The 22,963-nt window shown below is 58.3% G+C and overlaps 3 protein-coding genes across 9 annotated transcripts in view; 2 read left to right on the top strand and 1 right to left on the bottom strand.

Annotated features, from left to right (window-relative positions):
- The window catches only part of KDELR3 (KDEL endoplasmic reticulum protein retention receptor 3), a 21,186-nt gene extending 7,531 nt beyond the window's left edge, over window positions 1–13,655 (bottom strand). Inside the window, exons 1-8 of one of the 4 annotated variants that reach the window (XM_038550587.1) lie at window positions 13,473–13,655; window positions 12,248–12,304; window positions 9,750–10,438; window positions 5,590–5,734; window positions 4,055–4,533; window positions 3,452–3,597; window positions 2,937–3,026; window positions 273–373 (exon numbers count right to left, since the gene is read on the bottom strand). In XM_038550587.1, the coding sequence (XP_038406515.1) occupies window positions 275–373; window positions 2,937–3,026; window positions 3,452–3,597; window positions 4,055–4,533; window positions 5,590–5,684 (909 nt within the window). In that variant the 5' untranslated portion in view covers window positions 5,685–5,734; window positions 9,750–10,438; window positions 12,248–12,304; window positions 13,473–13,655 and the 3' untranslated portion in view covers window positions 273–274. Of the gene's footprint in view, window positions 1–267; window positions 374–2,936; window positions 3,027–3,451; window positions 3,598–4,054; window positions 4,534–5,010; window positions 5,200–5,589; window positions 5,735–9,749; window positions 10,439–12,247; window positions 12,305–13,472 lie in introns of those variants that run through there. The other 3 variants (XM_038550588.1, XM_038550591.1, XM_038550590.1) reach the window with 3 other exon arrangements.
- Window positions 6,206–22,963, top strand: part of LOC119876745 — a 22,178-nt gene continuing 5,420 nt past the window's right edge. The window contains exons 1-2 of the mRNA XM_038551571.1: window positions 6,206–6,343; window positions 9,729–9,980. Coding sequence (XP_038407499.1) covers window positions 6,206–6,343; window positions 9,729–9,980 — 390 coding nt within the window. The remainder of the gene's footprint in view (window positions 6,344–9,728; window positions 9,981–22,963) is intronic.
- Window positions 10,679–22,963, top strand: part of KCNJ4 (potassium inwardly rectifying channel subfamily J member 4) — a 27,616-nt gene continuing 15,331 nt past the window's right edge. The window contains exon 1 of one of the 4 annotated variants that reach the window (XM_038550581.1): window positions 10,679–10,892. The gene's annotated coding sequence lies outside the window, so the exon portion shown is untranslated. Of the gene's footprint in view, window positions 10,893–15,837; window positions 15,987–22,963 lie in introns of those variants that run through there. The other 3 variants (XM_038550580.1, XM_038550575.1, XM_038550576.1) reach the window with 3 other exon arrangements.

The following is a 22,963-nucleotide window of genomic DNA, read 5'->3' on the forward strand; positions in this document are numbered from 1 at the left end:
TGTGATGGCTATTGTATATTTGCATTTATTACCTCAGTTAATTTTAATTAAACCCTCTGAGGAAAGTACTAGTATTATCTTCATTTTGTGGAGGAGGGGAAGGAGATCCACGGAGGCCAGAGGGCTTGCCTGAGCCCAGGTCCCACAGTAGCTCACAACACAGTCAGGATTCACCTCTGGGTCTGCCTGCCTCCACTGCCTGAGTTCCCAAGGGCACTGTCTCGGCTGGTTGGGCTCGGCAGGCCCCGCCACCATGGCCACCACCCCCTCACCTTCATGACTGTGTTGTAGATGGAGATGAAGTTGGTGAACAGGTCCAGGTACCTGGTGGTGAAGACGAGAGCAAAAAGGATCTGGCTCTTCCCAGAGATCCCTGTGGCCAAAGGGGGATGGAAGACAGTGAGAACACAGACACCTAGGCCCACTGACCCTCAAGAAGCCCAGAGCCTGACCTGAAAAGGTCTAATAGGGTGTCCAGCTCCACTTACTGACAGCCCCCTGTCCCTGCACCATCCCTCTCTGAGGGTCAGGAAATACCCCTGCCCACTAGATCGCTTGAGTCCCTCTCAATAGCACAAACACTGAGTTCCCAGTACCCCTGCACATGTCTGCCCAGGTTCCGGGCTCTACGGAGGCTGTGGGGTGGTGGGGAGGCTTCTCTTTAACTCACAGACTTTATAAGGTGTCTATTCATCAGGGAGACTAGAGGGGGTGGAGGAAAGAGCAAGGCCAGAGGAGCATTCTGTTTTATTTTCCAAATTTTAAAAGTTAAAAATGCTTTTTTTTAGTTATAAAAGTTATAACATTTTTTGCCCTTTGTAAACAAACAAAAAAAATCATACATAGATATAAATTAAAAAGCAGCAGTCACCTGAATCCCAAAGACTCACTGTGTGTCCTCCCAGATCTTTATTGGCACACACGTGCACATACATGGCACACACGTGCACATACATGGCACACACGTGCACACACGTGACACACATGGCCCCATCAGGTTGATAGCACTGGGGCCATCCTTTCCATGCTATCTCCTCACCCGCTTTGGTCTCTTTCTTTTTTAACTTTTTGTTTTGAATTAATCTTAGATTGGCAGAATTGTAGAGCTAGCACAGAGAGTTCCCTTGTACCCTTCACCCAGCTTCCCCTAACGTTGACATCTTGCTGAATCACAGAACATTTACCAAAACCAAGACATTCGCATTGACATAGCATTGCTGACCCAAACTCTGGGCATTATCCAGATTTCTCCCACTTCCCCACGGACACCCACAAGCCAATCCAGGAAGCAGTGCTGCCACACTCCTGGATCTCCCTTTGGCCACTCTTGCTTCGTCACGGTGGGCCCAAGGCCAGGCAAGCCCTGCCCTACCTCCCTTTCCCCTCGCTTGACTGACAAGCCCACACCAGCCTGGACACCTCACCAAGCCACTCCCATCAATGATGCCTGCATTTCCCATCCAAAGGTCAACTCTGTCCTCACTTGCCCAACCTCCTCAGAGCCCATGGAGGGCGGTGTTTATTCAGAACCACCTCCTTCCCCTGGCTTCTGCGACTGACCTCCACACGGCCAGGCACACCTCTGGCCACACCACTTGATCGTTGCAGGGCTACCCTGGCTTCGCCCTGTCCCCATGCCCTCTCGTCCCATACCCCAGGGATGCCCCAGCTCTGGACTCTCCTCTAAGTTCTGACTTACAGATTCCTACCTCACCAAACTCATCATCTCCCCCCAAAACCCTCCTTTTGTCTCCCCTCCTTGAAAAATGCCACTAGGGTCCCCTCGAGGTCCCCTCCATGCTCGAGCCAGGAAACTAGGGGCCATCCTTGAGTCTCTTCCCCGTGTTCCTCCTTCTCCGTATTCCCAGCACTACTACCCCCCACTTCCCTGCCCCTCGTCCCCCCAGCACCCTACCCCAGGGATCCCACTGGTCTCCCCAAGTCCTTCCTGCTGCCAATCCCCTGCCCTGCATTCTACTCACCAACCAACAGGTTATTTTCAAAATAAAATTCCACTGCAAGCCCTTAACTGGCTCCCAAATGCCCTTAAAATAAAGACTCGAGGGCAGCCCAGGTGGCTCACTGCTGCCTTCAGCCCAGGGCCTGATCCTGGAGTCCGGGGATCCAGTCTCACATCAGGCTCCCTGCATGGAGCCTGCTTCTCCCTCTGCCTGTGTCTCTGTCTCTCTGTGTCTCTCATGAATAAATAAATAAAATCTTTAAAAAATAAAAAAATAAAGACTCGAATCTTTATCATGGTTCACGAGGTCCTGCACAGGCCTCCCTGGCCCCACCGCTCATCACTGTCCCCCTGCCCCTCTCCCTCCAGTCCCAGTGATCTGTCTGAATTTTACTCTCAATGTCATGGACCAACTGGGGACTTTGGCACCGGGAGATGACACAACCTGATTAAGGGTCTGGTTCCTTTATTTGTCTGAACTGTGCCTTATGTATTCCTCTGGTGCTGGACCTTGGGGAGGGGAGGACCACTTTAAAGACTGAGGATGAAGCCCGCTGAAGCCTCCAGCATTCTAGAGGGTGCTGGGTCCCATGCTCGCCTTCGGCCTTCCCACCAGCAGGGCGAGCCTGAGCCTCCCACTCCTCGCTGTAAACCAAGCAGCCTCACACAGGTGGGACAGGGTGGACATGAGTGCCTCCTTGGGGGTCTGGGACTTGGACTTGCAGCAGCAGGGCCAGCTGTGGGTGAAGGAGCCCGCCCCCAGGATAGGGCCTGGAGTCTAGGAGGCCAGCACTGGGCTATGCCTGCTGCGACCCCGCCTCACAGAGGCCTCACAGAGACGTCCTCAGCACCACTTAGGAGGGTCCAGGAGGTGACTCTGGTCAGGGACACTTGGCTACTCCCCGCCCCCCACGGCCTTCCCCCACCCCTCCCCTCTCTGCAACCTCAGCCTGCCAGGTTCCTGGGCTTCACTCACATTTTCCTTAGTGCTCAGGAGCCCTGGAAATCTTGACCAAAGGTTTTCATACTCTTTTGAAAGCAGTGAAAAATTTCCACCCAAAGCAAGCTATGCTCAGAGATCCGGGACACAGAAGAGAACATGAGCCAGTACCTGGCCACAGCCCATTAAGAGGTCCACGGAGCACATAGGGGACCCGCTGCAGCCCTCCCTCCATGGCACAGACGGGGAAACTGAGGTCTGAGGTCACACGGTGAGTCAGTGGCTGAGGGAAAACTAAGCCCCAGTCTCCAACCTCTGTGAGGGGGTAGGGGGTAGTCAGAGAGGGTCACACCAGGCTCCGCATCTCGGGGCGGACAGGACTGGCATCCAGGCTCTTCACCTCCTCAGATCCCAACCAGGCCTGTACCAGCCCCTCTACACACACACACACACACACACACACACACACACACACACACACAGAGGCTCCCCCCACCTCCAGCTGCCCTTCCCCGTAGCACTCAGCGCCTCTAACAAACCGTATCATTTACTTGGTTGCTCTGACTGCTGCTTGGTGGCAGTGTCCCACCTCTAGGAAGTCCGCTGCTCCCCCAGGCCCGGGGCTCTGTGGTTCCGGTTCTGTCAGGGGGTCCTAGGGCGCTGCTGGGGGAGTGGGCTGGGGAAACAGTGCCCCCTCCTGGCCATGGTTGCCCATCCTGCTCAGGGCCCTCCCTGGAAGGGCAGGGACTGACCCAAGCTAGATTCCTCCCCTCCCGCGGCTCCTGCCTCACTTCCCCGAGCGGGGTCTGCGGGGCCTGAGGGGCCGTGTGTGTCTCTCTCTCCAGGGATGGGGAAAACCAGAATGGGCTGCAGGTCCAGAACCACTCTCCGGCCAGCACCCACCCCTGACCCCCTGCAAGCCTCCCAGGCTGGCAGCCTCCCCACTGCTCTCTGCCTCCTCTCTTGGTGGGTCTACACAGCTTTCAGGGCCACCGCTTCAGCTCCCTCCAGGCCCCCTCTCCTGCTCTCCAAACTTCCATCACTCCCCAGACCTGACTCCCTAGCCTGACAGACAAGGCCTTTCACCTTAGACCACTCGGCCTCCTGCCACTCATCTCCCTTCCAGACCACCCCCAAATCGGCTGCCCACTCACCCTGGGACATGCCCTGTCTTCTGCGACCTGTGGGCCACAGGACACTCTTCTCGGGGACACCTTGCCCAGCCTCCAGGATCAGCACAGAGCCACTCCCTCCACGAAGCCTTGGGGGGGGGGCGTCTGCTTTCTGCCTCCTGGGCCCCCCGCCCAGCCTGCTCTCGGCTCTGTCTCCCCTCACCCCAGGGCCCAGCAGAGGGTGGGCGCCTCCAGAATACCAGCGGACAAAGATGGCTGCAAGAGGCCTAACGCACAGTCCCGTCCGGAAACTTCTCCAGACCCCCAGCAGGGCATCCAGACTGCTGAGCCAAAGGGGGACTTTCCTACCATCCCTGGGCCTCCGCTCAGGGGCAGCTCCGTGCTCATCGGGGCGGGCCTGGTGTCCCTCCTGCCACATCACAGCTGCCCCTACCACCCGCAGGCAGGGGAGGGAGGGGGACCCAGCCTGAGGGGCTGTCTGGAAGGGGCAGGGGAGGCTGCTGGGGGAGGGAAAGAGAAGACCCTGAGACCTGGAGGCCGCTTCCTGTGTACATACTTCTTCCCCCAATCTCCAAATTCCACCCGGGGCCTGAGGGAGGCCACAGACAACAGCAGGCCTCCAGCTCCCGCGGAGCCCAGCGAGTGGGTGGCGGGAGCAAGAGGGTGTCCCCTCCTTCTCATCTCCCTCCTCTTCCCGCTGACAGTGGCAGTGCCAAGGCAGGGAGGGCCGGGGTGACTGGAGGCACAAGCCCACGCCTGTGCATAACCTCCACGGCTCCTCCTTCTTTGATTCGGTACAACTTTAAATTTTCTTTGGAAGGTGAGCTGTGCAAAAAGAGCTTCAAGCACCCCCAAGCCAAGTCCCCACCCTAAACGGAAATTCGGGTGCCCCCCACCCCAGCCTTGCAGGCAGGGGGCCCAGGCGGCCCAGGCGCACCCCCCAGCCCCCCAGCCCCGCCGCCCGGGGCGACCCTCACCGGAGCAGCACTTGGACCTCCAGATCTTCCCCAGGAGCAAGATCATGGCCAGGAGGTGGCTCAGGTCTCCGAGGATCCGGAACACGTTCATGGTGCCGCCGCCGCGGCCCCGCACCGCGCGCGGCCAACTCCCGGCAAACTTCCCGGCGGCCGAGGCGCTGCCACGTCCCCGCCCGCCCGTGCGTCCCGCGCCCCGCGCTCCCGCCGCTCGGCCAGCGCTGTCCCGCCGGGCGGTGACGTGGCCGGGCGGCCGCCGAGCCCCGGGAGCCAGGAAGCGCCGCCGCCCCAGAGCCCGCCTCCCGCCCGTCCCAGCGCCTGGGCCCAGGGCGGGGCGGCCGGGGAGGGGGGCGACCGGGGCTGCGGCGGCGGCCGCCCCTCCGCAGTCCCTGGGGGGCCTCCCGCACGCCCCTCAGGCCCCCCTTCCGTACCCCGGGTTAGTACAGCGGGGTCCAGGTTGGAGGGGGTTCGCGGGCCAGCGCTGGGCAGAAGCCTGGGGGGGCGGGGGGCTGGAAGCAGCCCATCAAAGTGACCCACTGCCCCTGTCATCACCCCCCTGGGGACCAACACCCGCCCTCTCACCTGTTCACTGCGACAGCCGCCTTGTCCTGCTCCCACCAGTTGGAGTGAAGGTGGTAAGCTGGGCCTTCAAGTTTGGAGTCAGGCCCACCTGGCATCCAGCCTCCTCCGGCGGGGCATCTTCCCCTCTCAGCCTCAGTTGATTCATCTGTAAAATGAGGTTAGTGTATGAAAGACCTCTCTCAGGGAGATCCAGGGCTAAGTGCTTTCCTCTTCTTGGTAGGACAAGATGTTCAAAGAGAACACAGGCCAGGAGACTCCAGAGAGCTGCAGACTGTTGGCCACCAAGGTGGGAGGCAGGAAGGGTGAAGGGCGAAGAACCACCGGTGGGAGTGCTGTGTGGCCTGAGCAGGGCAGCTCTCTGGGCCTTGGTCTCTGCATCTGTAAGAGTGGACCGCATGAGCTAAGGACCCTTATGACCACCCTCCTTTTGACCCCGGTAAGCCCTTGGCCCAACCAGGACCTCCATCTCTCCCTAAACACTCGCCTCCTCCCACCCCCATCCCCACCACAGCCGGAGAGGCTCTACTATGATGGATCCTGTCCCTCCCTTACTCATCACCCTTCCATGGCTCTGTCACCATGACTCCCAGGGCAAGTCAGTCCTTTGAGACTCAGAATGTGGTCCAAGGGCCAGCAGCATCTGTATCGCCTGCTGGAAGTGCAGTATCTCAAGCCCCACCTCAGATCCATTGAATCTGAATCTGTGGTTAAACAAGATCCCCGGCTGACTCGGCTGACTCGTGTGCTCATGGAAGTTTGAGAGACACCGATCCAAACAACATTATGAGGGAAGTACTGCTATTATTCCTATCTTACACTGGGGAAACTGAGGCACAGAGAGGTTAAGTCATTTCCTTAAAGTCACACAGACACTTAGTGTCTAGATTCCAACACATAGTCTGACTCTGGGGTTTATGCAATAAGTGTGTGTGTGTGCTTTTAAAGATTTTGTTTTTAAGTAATCTTTAATTGGGTATAGACCTAATATGGGACTCAAACTCACGACCCAAAGATCAAGAGTTGCATGCTCCTCCAACTGAGCCAGCCAGGCACCCCCAGGGTTTATGCAAATAAATTTTTTTTAAGATTTTATTTATTCATTCATGGGAGACACACACCGAGAGAGGCAAAGACATAGGCAGAGGGAGGAGATGCAGGCTCCATGCAAGGAGCCTGATGCTGGACTCAATCCTGGGACTCCAGGATTACACCCTGAGCTGAAGGCAGATGCTCAACCACTGAACCACCCAGGCGTCCCTTGCAAATAAATTAATACATCACACTGTGGGTCATCTTGGGGGGGGGGGGGCGTTGATGACACCCTTTGTCACCAGAGGTGGGAGAGCAGGGAATTGGCCCATTTGCCAAAGATGCTGCAGCAGGGACTCCTGCCCTGGCAGGGAGGTTGGGATGACAACAGCCATCAAGCATTGAGCATTGACTGGGTGCCAAGCATGGGTCAGGCACTTCGTTAGTTCTCTCCGTTCAGCCTCAACAGGCACCCTCCAAAGTCAGCTTTAAGTCCTCACTTTTCAGGTGACAGCTCTGAGGTCCAGGGAGGTGAGATGCATGGGCCAAGTCTTTCTGGGAGGAGGAGCCAGGCACTCATCTCAGGGCTGTGACAGGTTCTGAATGGGCTGCTCTGTTCCCACTCCAGTCCTGCCCAGATGCCTCTCTTCCAGCATCTCCTAGAGAAGGCGGTGGCTATTTAAACCCCTCAGGTGTGGCTACGGTTCTGGGCCCTACCAGCTGGCATCTCCTTCTCAGCGCCCACCTTCTCCCCAAGCCAGGGAAAAGCACGTGCATTTGCCATTTGGTGAAACATCTGTCCTCCTGAGAAGCAGCCCCAACTGCCAGCGGGGGCTGGAACAAGGCTAGAATTCTCTTCCCTCTCTTTCTCCAGCCATTCCCCCACCCCACCCCAACCAGGGGAACTGAACACGGCCAGGGAAGGTCTGAGAACCACGGAGGTGGAAGGGAGAGAACCCAGGTTGGGTGGCCTTAGGACTGAGATCTTGTCCTGGACCTGCCACAGTGCCCTTGAGCCTGCCATGTCCTCTCCTTTGGCCTCACCTTTCCCATCTGTTAATGGGGATAATGTAGGGAAAAGCATTGTGACTGGTGATTTGGTTCTCCTCACATCTAGTCTTTCCAGTCTCCCCAGGGAACTGATACTCCCTATGTCCCAAGACAGGGAGCTCATCACCCACATTTTTTAAAAAATTAATTATTTATTTTAAAGAGAGAGAGAGCACACAAGCAGGGGGAGGGGCAGAGAGAGATGGAGAGAGACTCTCAGGTAGGCTCCACGCTGACCGCAAAGCCAGCACTTTGGCCACCTGCAACATCAGACACTATGATGCGTGGTTCTGGGCACATCCCAGTCTTGTAAGCCTCACTTTCCTGACACCCAAAATGTGTCTGCTGTAGGCTTGCAGCTGGGGGGAAGCCAAGGGCAAGGGTTCTTTTTCCCTCACTCACAAAGCAAATTGTATATTCAAAGTCAAAGGAGGGAGAATGGGGGAGTAACTCGATGATAGAAAAAAAATGTGTATAATAATCTCTTTTCCTTCCTGGTCCTAGCTCTTTATTACACTTCACCACCCTATTGAAGATCCTGCCAATTGCCTCAAATGCTGTGTGGAAGGAATGTGTGGATGTAAAGTGAAAAACCACTATCCTGAAGATACTCCACCACTGAATTGGCTGCCTTTCACTGGGCAGGGCCCTGGAAAGAATGGGGAGCTATGGGCCCCAGCTCCTGGGACTCCCCACAGGTCACTAGGGGCCGCTATGACATCCTTTGGCATTCTGGCCCGTGGAAGGAAAGAACTCTTCCCTGGGCACCCTGAGGTCCACTCCGAAGGCAAGGTCAAGTCCATTCCCTAACCTAGGCTGAGGGCAGGCTTTCTCTTCCTGTGGTTCTGCCTCAGGTGTTCCAGAAGCATCACCCTCCCCAATATCTTTTGTGACACGCAGCATAGCAAGTGCAGTCCAATTTTTGCACAGCAGGAAACCAACATTCCAAAACCACTCCTCCACTTTCGGTTCCAAGCCCATTTGCTGAAGACCAGCTGTGTGCTGGTGCCTTACAGGTTGAACATAGAGGCAGCCTCACTGAGCCCTTGGGGCACTGTGGGGGGCATGTCTGTACATGGGTTAAATATGGCACAGATGGAGAGTAATTACCCTGGGTTGGCGGGGAGTTAAGAGGAGGATTCCTGTTAAGAAGGCTTCAGTGATGCCCCAGTGGGTTTTGCAGGATGAGTAGGAGCTTGCCTGAAAGACAAAATCTGGGAGAAGAGGCTAGGAGTCCCAAGTAGAAGCAACTACATGTGTCAAGGCACAGAAATATGATATGACCCCCTCTCCCAGCACATTTTATTTGTGCAGCTCTTTAAAAAGAGACCAATAGGGGTGCCTGGGTGGCTCAGTCGGTTAAGTGTCTGAACCTTTGGCTCAGGTCATGGTCCCAGGGTCCTGGGATCGAGCCCCAAATTGCGCTCCCTGCTCAGTGGGGAGCCTGCTCCTCCCTCTCCCTCTGCCTACTGCTCCCCCTGCTTGTGCTCTTTCATTGTCTCTGTCAAACAAATAAAATCATTAAAAAATAAAAAATAAGAGGCCAATAAGCAGGAAAAGGGGAGGAAGAATGAATGCCAAGGCTAGACAGATGTTTGTTCAAGTCTCAAGTGTCACCACTTACTGATGGGCTGTAGGAATTTGGGCAAACTTTCATCTTTCCCATGGGTAACCTGGGTATAAACCAAATACTGACTTGATAGGAGTCAAAGTTAGCTAGGTACCTAAAGCGCTTTGCAAGGAGTAAACCACTCAACAAATGCCAGTCCCCTGCTCCCCTTTATGGGACACCCAGGCCCAAAGAGGATCCGCAAAGCAGAGCCAGGAGAAAACACATTCTGTGTTCTCAGAAGCCGATCACTCCCTCGCCGGTTTATTCCAGAAGTGCAAAAAAGACAATTAAAAATAACCTCGGGGCCCGAGGAAGCCTTCTGGGGCGTTAGAAGTGTTCTGTATCTTGATCCCAGTGGTGATTACACGGGTTTTTTGCATATGTAAAAATCCATCGAGCTGTGCTCTTAAGATGTATTACAGTTTGTAAGTCACACCTCAATTAAAAGAAAAAGAAAAGCATAACAAACCTTGCGACGCCGCCTCCCTTCGCCGCTGGCGACAGGTGTCTGTCTGAGACGCCAAAGACCCCTCGGCGCTCGCGGGGCAGGCCCGGCCCCCGGGCTCCGAGTCGTGCGCCGCTCCGGGGCCGCCGCGGGGTTCCCACGGCAACCGCAAGCCGCTCTCCGCGTCTCCCGAGTGACGAGGCGTCAGCGAAGACCCGGAGCCCGGATCGCCGAACCGGAGCCACGGAACCAACGGTGCGCGGGAGGTGGGGGGGGCGGTTGGGGAGAGGTGGCTGGAGAGAGACGGTGGCTGGCCGAGGGCAGAGGGGAGCGACGGGTGCCCTTCGTCCTTGCGCTGGCATTCTCGGGGGGGGGGGGGGCATCTGGCACCACCCCCTAGCCCGGTGCCCGCCAACTGCAGGATGAATACACCCCTGGGGTTCACTCTCGGTTTTCCAGGTGGGGAGGTGGACCGCTTGGCTGCTCCCCAATATCACAGAGCGAGCGAATCAGGGGCAAAGGCAAGCCCTGCACCCTGGTGGCCTGCTTTCTAGCTTGTGCGGTCCAGCCGAGTGAAGGGTGCATAGAGCTGGGTGCTGGCACCTCCTTGGGCTCTGGTACCAGCTCTGCCAGTAAGCCGCTGTGCGGTCTTCAAGTCCGTTCTCCTGCCTTTGCCGCAGAGATGGGACAGCACCACCGATATCTCAGGGCAGCTGTTACCAAGTGTGTGAAATAACGGGTGTAAAAGTGGCTTATAAACTGTAAAGTGTTGTGCACCTGTTAAGGACCATCACTGCTGCCACTCTATTGTCTTCTTGTCCTCATCATCATTCTGGCCTCAGCTGCAGGCTTGGTGACAACCAGGTGCCCAGTGAACATGGGGCTCCCAACTCCCCCCATGCCCATGGGTTTGCAGTCTCTAGGGTGAGATTTCCTTCCCGGAACATCCCCTTTCCCAAGCAATGGACCCAGCGTAGCTCTCCCAGGCACCAGGGATCCTTTGGTCCCCAGACCACCTACCGGAGGGATTCACAGAGACGGCAGCCTCCACCACCCTCCTGGACACCGCCTCCTAGTCTGCTACCCTGTAGCTGGATCGCAGAAGTGCCCCCACTAAGTGAGGATGTCTGGAGAGCCCAGGACGTGGCTCCTGCACAGAACCCGATGGTAACACCACTTAATGCTCTTTGAATGCCACATGCTGGGCATGTGTTGTTACAGTTGTGTGTTCGTGTGCTGTGAGACCGTATTTACATTGCGGTGCGTGTGTGGGGGTACATGTGCCAGGCGTGCATGCATACATTGGTATTTGTGTGTGCTTGCGATTCATATTTGAGTATGTGTGTGTAAATGTGTGTATTTATGGCTGCGTGGTATGTGCTTGCAGGTGTGTGTTGTGTATTTGAGGCATATGTATTTACCCGTGCATCTATTTGTGTCTGTGGTGGTGAATATGCATATCAAGGAGGGCATTTGTGGGTCTGTACTTGTGGTGTGCACAAGTGGATGTGTAAAACTGTGAGGTCTGTAATCGTGCATGTGTAGGAGTGTGCTGAGGGTTTCGGGTGGGGGGGGCTCTCTTCCCCCCCATCTCCCCTCATCTGGGTGACCTTCCTCCAGCTGAGGACTGTGCCCAGGCTAGCTCTTGCCCCCTCTGCAGACCTGTGGCTGCTCTGGTCATTGGCTTGCCCCATCTTGGGGCATGTGGGCAGCAGGAGCAAGGGCGGATGGGTGAACCTGGGTCCAGGGCTCACATGCCACCCCCTCCCCTTCTGGCCTCCTCCCCTCCCCACAGCAGGAGCAGCAGCGGGAAAGGTTGGCGGAGGGGGGCTATTTTGGGAGCGTCTCCTTAGCAACAGCTGCCACGGCCGTCTGTGGCGGTTTTTCTATAGGTGCTAAAATATTCCACCCTGGTGACTACTGAGTGCTGGGGGGTGGGCGAGGGGGGGAGTGGAGGGCGGGAGAGACCCCTGCAATCCTCCATTCCCAGGGCATAGCCGCTGGGATGGGTCTTGGCCCTGTGGGCTCCCATTACCCCTTTCCCCACCATCCATCCTCACCCCTCAGGGCTGCTGGGACTTCAGAGTTCTGAGGCTGGCCAGCTGTGTCCTGGTCTGATTCCTAATCTAAGCAGCTGGGCTCCCTCTGTTTGCCCCATCTGTAGAATGGGCTGGCCAGACTTTCAGGAACTCTCTAAGTCCCAAACCCCTGGACTCTGTGACTCTGGCATCTGGAAGTGGCCCCTGGTGGCCCACCTCCCCCACTCCTCTCCCAGCTTGGCTCAGGCCCTCCCACCTGCAGTCCTCCAGGCCTTCTGTGCCTGCTCTCAAGGCCTCTATGGGACCAGGGAGGCCTGACTGGTCTCCTAGAGTGAGCCAGTTCACGAGTGCTCTGCTGGCCTCAAACGACCTCTCCCCAGAAACTAGGAATGGATTCCAAATGTGGCTGAGACATTTGCTTACTCCCTGAGTGACCATGGGCAAGGCACTTCCTCTCTCTGTGTCTCAGGTCGGTTTCCTCACCTGTGAATGAGGGATAGTCCTAGAGGCTCCCTCATGAAGACACTGGGAGGATCATCTCTGAAAATGGAAAATGGGCCAAGAAGCTTTGGCAAAATGTTCAGTTGGATGAACGTTTTACCATCACTACCTATCAAACTTCAGAGCAAGTCTTGCCCTTCCACAGAGTTGTCCCTGGCCATGTACCAACATGGCCCATGCCTCAGTTTCCCCATGGGTAACAAGCGCCTGCATCATAGAGTTCTGGTAAGGATTAAATGAGACAATGCCTGTGCAAGCCTAGAATAGTGCTGGGCTAATGGTATCACCCCCAGGGGCGTCTGCTCCCTTCACTCTTCCCAGGGGGCGCTTTGGTGTTGGATGACCACAAAGCCTACTTGCCTTTTGGGGACCCAGTCCAGACTGTCCCATTACAGATGAGGCTCCTGAGGTCCAGAGAGGATAAGCAACTTGCCCAGGGTCGCCCAGGTTCTGACAGCCAAGCCTCTACCCGCTGCCCCTGTGAGCCCCTGCACACCTGTCTCACATCCCTCCTTGCCTCCACCTCCCCACCCCTGCCCTTCTCAAATATGGGCTGGACAATAGGGAATTCCGCCCCTAAGCTCCCATCATCTCAACTGTGGGGCTATTATCCTATGACACAATAGGCTGTCATACAGATGAGGACACTGAGGCACGGAGACAAGTGAGCTGTCCAGAGTCACATCAGGCTTGGGGCAGAGCGGGGTGGGGGGGGAGGTGAAGGGACTCTTTTTCCTGGGGTCCCTGAACCTCTCTCTGGCTGGAGCTGCCTTTTCTGCCTCTTCCCACCTCCTCCCAGTCACTCCCAGCCTCCACCAGACCCTCCTTGCAGGAGGATCCCAGGCTACAGCCCCAGGAGGAGGGGACCATTACCAAATGTTTCCTCTCAGGCTTATGATGTCACAGCCACCAGGCTTCCCCCTTCCATCTTCCAGAAGTCTCTGTCCCTGAGCTCCTACCTTTCCCTTGAACTTGTGCCCAGTGACCCAGCATCAGGACTGACCCCACAGGAGCAGAGGCTCTAGGTCTACAGACCCCTCAGTCTCCATTCCCCGCCCCCTTTGCCCCTCCCTCCTTGCCCTGCACCCCACATTTCCAGGGCAGCCAGCAGGCAGACCTCTGGCTAGGTGAAGAGACCACGGGTCATTTGCTTCTCCTGCACCCTCCCAATTTCCACGGAAAGTTGTGACAGTGACCAGGCACTTACCTGCCACTGACCGAGGATTCAGATTGCCTAAGTTCATGCGCATCAAAGATTCATGTGAAGGAACACAGTCCTGGCTGCCTGCCTGTGAGGACACCGCAGAGTTAATGAGGGAGACGGGCACGGAATGGGTCATCTGCTATGGGGCTCCCCGCGCGCGGTTGAAGGGAGAAAGGATGGTCATGTTATTGACTGCCTACTGTGGGCTGTGCATTTCTTGTGCATCTATCTCTCCTAATCCGTCCCTGTGATGGGGAGGGACTGTTAAGGACCCCATTTTGCAAACAGGTTGGATAAGAACTTGGAGTATGAGGGCCAGATGAATGAATGAGTGGGTAATGAATGACTTCTGCTGGGGGCATCAGGAGGCCACCCCAGGGGCTGAGAGAGCACTAGGAATTCTCTGGGCAGAGGAGGAGGAAGGGCACTTCAGGCAGGAAGAACAGCACCGGCAAAGGCAGAGAGGTGCAGAAGCATCTGGTATGTTCTGGAATCTGTGGGAATCAGGGTGTATGTGTGGGTATATAGGGTGCTGGATGAGGTGGGGCCTGACTGTACATCATGCTGAGGAGTTGGGACTGGATCCCAACTGGAGGTGGGGAGGATCCACGGGGAAGGGAGACAGTCATGGTGGTTAATGTGCTGGACACATGCTTGGGGACCCACTGGGAGAAAAAGCTGGAGGTTTCATCCTCAAAAAATTCTCAATCCGGCTTTGGGGTGCCTTAGTCTCTCCTGAGACTAGCCACAGATGGGCAGGATACCAGGGAAGTTCTTCTGGCTGTCTAGCTATAGGTGTTTTCTCATCCTCCATCCTAGTGAAGGAGCACTTTCCCTCCTCAGAGAGTCGGGGTGAGGTGGCAGGGTGGCCAGGGAGGCGGCTCGCTGTCCTTGGGGGGCTCTGAGGTGGTGGAGTCAGCTCCCCACAGCCCAGAGCGCGCAGCCCAGACCTGGAGCTCACTCAGACCGGGATCCTCCCCTGTAAAGACAGTCTGGAGTAATGCGGCTGCAGAGAGTAAGAGTCTGGGGTTTGGTCCAGCTCCGCCACCTCCGGGTGACCTTGGACAAGCTCACGACCCTCTCTGGCACTCAGTCTCTCAGTCTGTAAAATGAGGCGGTGCTGTCTAGGTGACTGTGAGGGTCCCCTGCAGCCATGCACGCCAGCCCCCGGCTCCCGGAGCACAGTACGTGGGGTCATTAAGTGCCGGTACTGCAGGAGGGGAAGGGGACCGCGGAGCAAAGTGGCCCGGAGCCTCCGAACCCAGTACAGACCCTCTCCCACGCACCCCCTTCCCGGCCCGGAGGAACCCTACCGACCTGCCCCCGGGGGTTGCAAAACCCGGAGCGGATTCTCGGAATGGGTTCTGGGAGGAGCGCTCCCGGAGGGAGGAGGAAAACCCGGGCAGGATCCGCGGCAGGAGCGGGGCCCCACGGCCCCTCGGCCCCCAGCCCTGCCCCGCGCGCCCGGCGGGCCCAGGGGGTTTGAAGCCCCGCTGCGCCGCGGGGAAGGAGCCGGGCCGGGCCCCGCGGGCCGCCCGGGGCCCGGGGCTCGGGGGCCGGGGGGGGGGCGCGCGGCCTCCGCACTGGGGCGCGGGTCACGTGTGAGGAGGGGCGAAAGTCTCGCAAAGCGGGGCGGCGTGCCGCGAGTTGGGAGTTCTCGGCGCGCCGCGGGCGGCGGGAGCTCGGGCTCCCGGGCGAGCCGGGGACGCGGCGGAGGCGCGGGCCTGGGTCCGAGACAGCGGGGGCCGCACCGAGAGTGGGAGGGAGGGAGAGACACGCAGAAGGACAGACGGCGCCCGGGAGGAGGACAGAGAGAGACGCGCAGGGGAGACCGAGACAGGGCAGAGGCGGAGGGAGGCAGGGGAGGCTCTGGGAGGGCGGCGGGCAGCAGACCGAGCCCCCGCCGGGAGACACGGGAGGCGGGCTCGGGGACCGAGGGGCGGACGGACAGACGCACGGAGACCCCGGGGGCAGCCCGGCGGGCGGCGGCGGGTCCCGGGCCGGCCGGCCGGCCGAGGGCTTCCCGGGGCCGGGGCGGGGAGCGGGGAGCGGGGAGCGGAGCGCGGGGCGGGGAGCGGAGCGCGGGGCGGGGAGCGGCGCGGAGAGACAGCGCGACGGCAGCGGGGGGGCGGCGGAGGGCCGGCGGCTGCGGCGGGGGCGGGGGGCGCGAGCGCGGGCGGCCGAGGCCATGGGCCCCCGGATCTCCGCGCCCTGAGCCGGGCCCGGCCCGACGATGCTGACGCCCAGGCGGCGCCGGGGGCGCGGCGCGGGGCAGCGCTGAAAGTTGAGCGGCCCGCGGGGAGCGGCGCGGGACGGCCCCGAGGCGCGGAGACCCGGACACCGACGGACAGACCCACCGGCAGCCGGGGAGGGGGGCGGGGCCGGCCGGCCGAGTGCGCGGGGAGGGGGCGCCGGGACTCCCCTCTCCCCGCCCGGGACGCCGCCCGCCCGCCCGCGCCGTGGGATGTAGAGCCCGCTCGCCGCCTTCTGGACCTTCGTCGGACCCTCCGCCCCGCGGTAAGCCGGGCGCACGCCCACCGCCGGCGCTGACCGTCTGTCTGTCCAGCCGCGTGCGTGTCTGTCTGTCCCGTCCCGGGTGGGGGGGGCCGTGGGCCCCGCCCGCCCAGCACCTTATCCCTGCGGGTCTCGGCTGCGGGGCCCGCGTTCAGCGCGGTCCAGTGACTCCCAGGGAGCTGGCAAGCGCTGTCGCTCTGTCCGTCGGTCCCTTCGGGAGCGTGAAGGTCTGGGTTGTGGCCAGAAAGGTGGAGAGGGGTGGGTGGAAGAGGCCTTGACCTCCTGCCCCAGCCTCGACCTTTCCCTGCCTCCACCCACCCCCAGTTGTCAGCCTGTTCTGAGGAGCTTCAAGGCAGGTGACTCCTGGCAAACGCGTGTGTGTGTGTGTGTGTGTGTGTGTGTGTGTGTGTGTGTAGGGGTCCCCTTTCCACTTCCCCAGCTGCAACCTGTTTGCAAATAGCCCTCTGATCTCACGGAAAATAACATCCCACTTCTCATGTTTGAGCACCTACTTTGGGCCAGGTGACCCCCAAGGAGGGTGGACAGGGATCCAGCAAAGAAGGTATTTCATATTCATAGTGGAGAGAGGCACAGACTGCTCTTCTCTCCCTACAGGAGAACCCCAAGGGAAGAGAGGTCTGAATGAGCCCCTGAGCAGGGAAACTTCTCTGGCTCCCCAACCAGCATCAACATCACACTTCTGCCTCCAGCCGAGGCTCTAAGATGGGGAGAGAATGCAGGGAGATGGTAGGTGGGAGTGTGGTGGAGAGGCAGGGCAGCCTGGCTAAGTTGGCAAGCCAGGGCCTCAAGACCAGCAGGATGCTGAGCAGCAGGTTGAGGGAATGGAGGAGCTGAGGAATGGAGGTCCCAGGGCCACGCTTGTGAGACCCAGGGAGGAGCCAGACCTGTGTGCATGTGTGTGTGTGTGTGTGTATGTGTGTATGTAAAATGCCTGTTCTGCTTCTCCCCACATCCAGTCCTGTGACCTCCAGGGCTTCCGGAGTTTGGGGAGCTGTTGTCAGGACTTTTTGGGCCCTGAGAGCCACGATGTGGCCCTGCCTTGGCCTGGGAGGAGAGGAACAAAAGACAGAGGAGAGCAGTGGGATAAGGTCTGGGTTGCAACATGGCAGGAGCAAAGGCTGTTGGCCATTGAGCTGACCCGTATCCAAGTTGGAGCCGGGAGGGCTGAGCCTAGAACATTCGACTGTTCTCCACAGGGAGGAGGGCTCTTTCTGGGGCTTTCCACACTGAGAAGTGGGCTTCGCATACCCTATATTCAGGCTCCTGGAAATCAGTTCACCAGCTGAGGGGCCAGCATCCGGAGCAAGTTACCCTCCTCCATGACCCTCAACTTCCATATCTGTGGAATGAGGACACAGCTCTCTGCCCCACTGACCTCCAAGGGCTCAAATGAGCTGGGGGCTGTTCACAGGCTGGGGACGGTGCTGGGCAGATGGCAGTAAGGACTCATTTTACCTTTGGGAAGGTGCACAGCTAATGGGGAGAGAGGATGTGGCCTCAAATAGAGGATTGACCAAGGAGGGGTCCAGGAATTAGAGGGGGATCTGGAGTTGAGAGCAATTCCTCGGGAACCTTTGGTTACCCTTGAAAAGGAAGCTCCTCTCCCAGAAAAAAGCCTCTGGAGTGAGTGGGAACAGTCAGAGCTGGCCTTGAGTATCTGCTGGGTGACCTTGGGCTGCTGGCTTGACCTCTCTGGACCTCAGTGTCTTCGACTGGAGAATGGGGATGTCGGTACTGACTTCACTGGGTTGCCAAGTGATTTACAGACTATGTCACGTCTCTGAAAGCAGCTTGCAAAAGCCTGGAGCGTAGTAGGTTCTTAGACATTTGCAGAAAACAGAATGAAGTGGCTCTAGGAGATGCTGTGGAAAGATTTCTTAGCTTAGGATAAGAGGGAAGGGGAGGAGGAACAGTGTAGGCTTATAGGGCGGGTTGGTTCTTAATGTGGATCTGGGGGAGGCGGGGGCGAGTGCTGAGGGGGGTGTGAGGAGGAGGGGGCCCCTCTGCGGGGACCACTGAGTCACGAGGACATGTAAGCAACATGACAACCAGCAACATGGTAACCAAGAGACTAGTGGCGGTGGGAAACGGAGCTGGAGCGGTGTGTTGGGGGGGCAGGACTGGCAGTCCTGGGGCGGGAGGGTCCGGGAAAGAGCCAGGCTGGACTCTCAGAGTGAGGAGGAGACCCTGAGGCCAGGTGGGCTGGGGCGGAGGGGTCCAGGGTGGAAGGAAAGGAGGTGACTCTGGGGTCTGCCGGGCAGGGGGGCTTCTCCCGCACCTCCCCAGGCTCCTCGCTCCTCTCCTCCACATCTCCACTTTTCATGCCTCTCCCCCTAGGATGCCAAATTTGGCTCACGCAATCTGTCGTCTCTCTTCTGAGATTGGCACCGGGACCAAAGCCGAGTGCATTACATGCATTACATCACCGCCGCTCCCCCTGCACGAGGAGAGGGAGGGACAGAGGGCCGGGGGGCAAGCGGCCAACCCTCAACTTTCATTCCCGTCTTCCTGCTCACTCTTGCCGCCTCAGTCCCAGGCGTTGGGGGCTTCCGGGGAGCAGCCGAGCTGGGCCTGGAGGCAGGATGGGGGCCAATCTTGGAGCGATCCCAGGGTCAGGGCAGGAGGTCAGATCATGTCGCTGTCCCTCTGGCTAGGTAGTACCTGGGAGGCGTGGAGCCTCGGTTCAGTGCAATTTGTCATTGCCTTGCTGGGTGACCTTGGGCAGATCCCCCCATCCCCTACCCTGTGCAGTGTCTACATCTGTGTGGAGAACAGTTGGCCACTCAAGATCTTGGTGAGTCTCCTGGAAAAAGATGCCCTTGAGCCCTGCTGCTTTCCTGGGCATAGACTGAGGAGTCCGGAATTTTGAGTGGCTCTCTGTGACTTTCAGCAAGTGCCTCTACCTGTGCCTCCATCTCCTCACCTGTCCAGTGGGAATGATAGAACCCTCAAAGGCACAGCATGTGACAGAGATAGTAGACGTAAAAGCTGAGAGACAGAGGAAGAGCCAGGGTCTCTGGCCCTGAAACCACAGACCCCCGGGGGGCCCAGAGGCTCCTTGCGTGCTGGGCGGCGGGGGCGGGGGCGAGGGGGCAGTGGAACAGTGTCTCAGTACAGACAGGAAGGTCGGAGCTTAAGTTGCTGGTCTGATGTCCTCGTTTTACAATAGTGGAAACCGAGGCCCAGAGGGAGAAGTGGACTCCCACCTCAAGGTCACAGTGGTGGTTTGGCGGTAGACGAAGTAGAGCTGGGGCCTGAACCCAGGGCCCTGGTTCCCAGCCCTGTGTGGAAGTGAGTAGGCAGGCAGGCACATGCACACCCTGTGCACCCAGGAGTACGGAAGGCCCGGTTCTCGCTTTGGCCTCCTCTCTTCTCCCTTCCTGCTCCCCGGTTCCCTTCAGCTCCACCATCCCTGAGCGTTAATCTCATCTTTCATTTGGTCTACACTGAAGAGCTCCCTTTCAGGCTCATTTTGAAGCAAGTTTTAAGCAGTCCCAGGCAGGGAGAGGCTAGATTTGGGGTTAAGTTAGAAGGTGATAGCCGCTTCTAGAAGATTCCCAGAGCTAGAGGTGGAGAAAGATGGGGAGCCTCTGTGGATGTTTTGTGAAATAGTGAGCTTCTCATTCCCAGAGCTATTTAAGCAGAAACAGATGAGTACCTGCCAAGAATCCTGTCCCCGTGAGTCCTGCCTTATGGGTGAGGGAGAATGACATCCCCACGTCCCAAATCCCAGGAGCCTTTCATATCTCAGGAGAGACTGGGGAGCAGCACCCAGCTTCCCAGCAAAGAAACTTACATTGTTAGGCCAGGAATTGGGCTAGGAGTTTTTGCAAATGGCTTTCTCTTGTAATCCTCCTCACAACCCTGCGATGTCGATGTGGTGTCCCTGTGTTACAGATGGGGGAGCCACGGCTCAGAGAGTCTATGTGATTTGCCCAAGGTCACGCAGCAGGAAAGTGGATGAGTCTGGATTGGAGTCTGGGCCAGTCTGATTCTCGGGGGCAGTCCCTGGGACTTCCTTGAGAAAAGAATGGAAAAAGTCCCTCCCCTGGGCTGGGGTTTGGCAGGAGATGATGTGTCGCCCCCACAGCATGACACCCCCTCAAGGATCCTCTGGGGGCTCCATTCTGAAGACATGGGTATAGACATGCACCCAAGGAAGAACTGCCTTTACAAATGGGAAGACTAAGGCACAGAAACAGAGAATGTCCTGCTCAAAGGTGCCCAGCAAGTCAGATTTGAGTCAGGGGCCTCGTTCCCTGCACTGGTGGGTCAGGAGGGTCCTTTGGGCCCACGATTGTGTGAAGTCTGGGATTGGAGGTGCCAATCGCTCCAGGGTTTGGCAGAGCTGAGAGAGTGCTGGCTCAAGGCTAGGGCTGTGGGTCGGGGTAGGGGAGTCGGCCTCGGGAATGTGAAGGGAGCAGGAAGAGACACCAGCAGGGGCGGCAGGTCCCCTTCTGTCCTCCTTGGTCCTGCCCCAGGGCCACCCACGGATGTCAGTGCCATACACTCTGGGAGGTCCTGGGATCCTGTGGGTGGGACCTGCCTGGCAAGAGAGGAGGAGCTTGGCGCCAGCAGTCTTGGGTGTGGCTCCCAGTGCGACCTTAGGTCAGCTCCCCACCCTCTCTGAGCTTGATGTGCTGGTCTGTGTGACCAATGATCTATTTCCACAGCATCACTGCTCCTGGGCTGTCATCTCAAAGTGCTCCTCCCATGCCCACGAGGACCCTGGGCCCTGGGCATGGGGCGGGCAGGAATCTTGGAGGTTGGCATAACCTTTAAGCCTCCTGGGCAACTCAGCCTTCCTTGGGGTGTGGGGGGAATCTCCGGGCGCAGCCCTTCTTCTCCTTTTCATCTTTATTTTTCTCCTGCTCCCTCTTCCCCTCGCTACGTGGGCTGATCGCTGCTCAAACTTTTAATTCAGATGGTAATTGAAATAATAATACGGGCTGAGGCCCCTCTGCTTGTGACGCTGCAGCTGGTGGAGCTCAGCTATGAATAGACCTTGAGTCACACACGCACGCGCGCTCCTGCCGGCGCGCACCCGGGGCTCTCAGGGTGGTGGGTGGGGTGCAGCTTGGGGGGCAGGGTGGGCTCACGCTCCAGCAGCCTCTGGGTCTCGGCCCCTTGCTCTCCAAGAACAGGGATGCTTCTGCCCCTGCGGCCCACTATCTGGTCCCTGGGCCGTGATGAAGCTGCAGAGACTTGGGACGGCCCGGCTCTGTTTACAGCAGGGGACACTGAGGTCCAGCAAGGGGGAGTGGCTGGCGGGACAAAATAGAAAGTGACTGGGCCGAGGATTGAGCGGGCGGGTTTTGCTTGATTCTGAGACCACGGTTCGGTTCGTTCTAGGACATGCAGGTGGGTGAATGGGGCAGGGGAGTGCTGGGGTGTGGCCCTACCCCCCTTTTGTCTCCCCTCTCCCTGCCTTTCCCCCCCTGTCCTCCCTGCCGGCTCTCTTGCACTCTAGCACACACTCACACAACTCTCTCACACGCTCCCTCACGCACAGCACACTCAGACACCCCACCTGGCCGCTTGGAGAGGTGGTGCTGTCGCTGGGGGGGGGGGAGGGGGGCAGGGCTGACAGGGAGGTTTTCTTGGGGGTCCTGCTGCAGGAAGGGGGACAAGCTCCCATGTGCCAGGCTCTAGGCAGGCTTTGTATTCGTGGTTTTATTTAAGTCTCCTTGCCACCCTGTGAGGGCCATCACTCTCACTTTCCAATTGAGGAAACTGAGGCTCAGCTAGCAGCCAGAGTTTACCCCAAGGTCCAGCGGGTAGAAACAGCCGTATACCTCTGTCCTGCTGGGATACTCCCAGTTCCAGCCATTCTGGGACCCTCTGTTTGGCTTGCTGAAAGAGGAAACGTGTGTCCCTTGCAGTTCAGGGCTCCCCTTTATCTGTGCCAGTTCCCCCATTCCTCCCTGTGACCACCTGGGCCACAGTTATTGGCTAGCTCTAGTGCCAGCGGCCAGAACATCTGGTTTTGGTGGACAGGGGGTGGTGAGGTGTCCATGAGGGGCACTGGCAGCTCAAGGAGAGAGGCCACCAAGACAGGTGCTCCTTAGTGTTCTGGGCCCCAGCTGAGTGGTGCAGGGAGAAGGTGTGGGCAAGGTCCCCTAGCCACTGGGAGCTTTGGTCTCCACCTCCTCAGGTGGACTCAATGGCCTCTAGAAGGGCAGAGGGGAGTTGGGGCTGGACAGGGGGCGTGTGCTTGAGCAGAGGCACCCCTGGGCCTGAGAAGTTGCAGAAAACTCTCCCCAGCATTTTCTTATGGCTCCACCTAATCCTGTACTGTCCCCATACTCTGTTGGGACGGGGAGCATCTGAGCCCAGAGACCACAGTGAATTGCCCAAGGTCACACAGCAATGGTGGCAAGAGGTGGGGCTAGACTGGCCCTCCTGACTCCTCAGCCTCCCAGCCCTGGGACTGTCAACACCCACCCTTCTCTCTCTCTCTCTCTCTCTCTTCCTCTTTCTCAGATGCTCCCTATCTTGTGGGGGCTACAGGAGGGAGGGAGAACTGGGTCTCCTCCAGCCTCTCTCTGAGCCAATCTTAGCCTGGAAGGAGGGAAAAGGACAGCAGGACAGCAGCCCCCCCCCCCCCATCACATCTGGTGCAGCTGCCCAAGTCATCCAGGCCTGGGATTGAATCCTGGCTGCACTCCCCTCACTTAGCCCTTGTGACCTTGACTGGATCACTGTCTCCCTGAAAACCTCTCTGCTCCTCTGTGACACAGGGACAACCTGTGGCAATGGGGGGAGGTACTTGGCTTTTCCCTTTTGTTGCCCTGTCTGCTGTCAAAGCACCCCCCAGGTCAACCTAGGCTGCAAGACGGGAGGGGAGCTGAGCTAGGCCAGGAAGGAAGGGGTAGGTGACTGGAGGGATTGATCCCATTTTACTGACCCAGGTGAAGCCTCTCCCCTACCCCACCCTGCAGCTTCCCTCCCAGCCTCTA

The sequence above is a fragment of the Canis lupus genome, chromosome 10 (genome assembly GCF_011100685.1).
Source record: "Canis lupus familiaris isolate Mischka breed German Shepherd chromosome 10, alternate assembly UU_Cfam_GSD_1.0, whole genome shotgun sequence".
Classification (NCBI taxonomy): domain Eukaryota; kingdom Metazoa; phylum Chordata; class Mammalia; order Carnivora; family Canidae; genus Canis; species Canis lupus.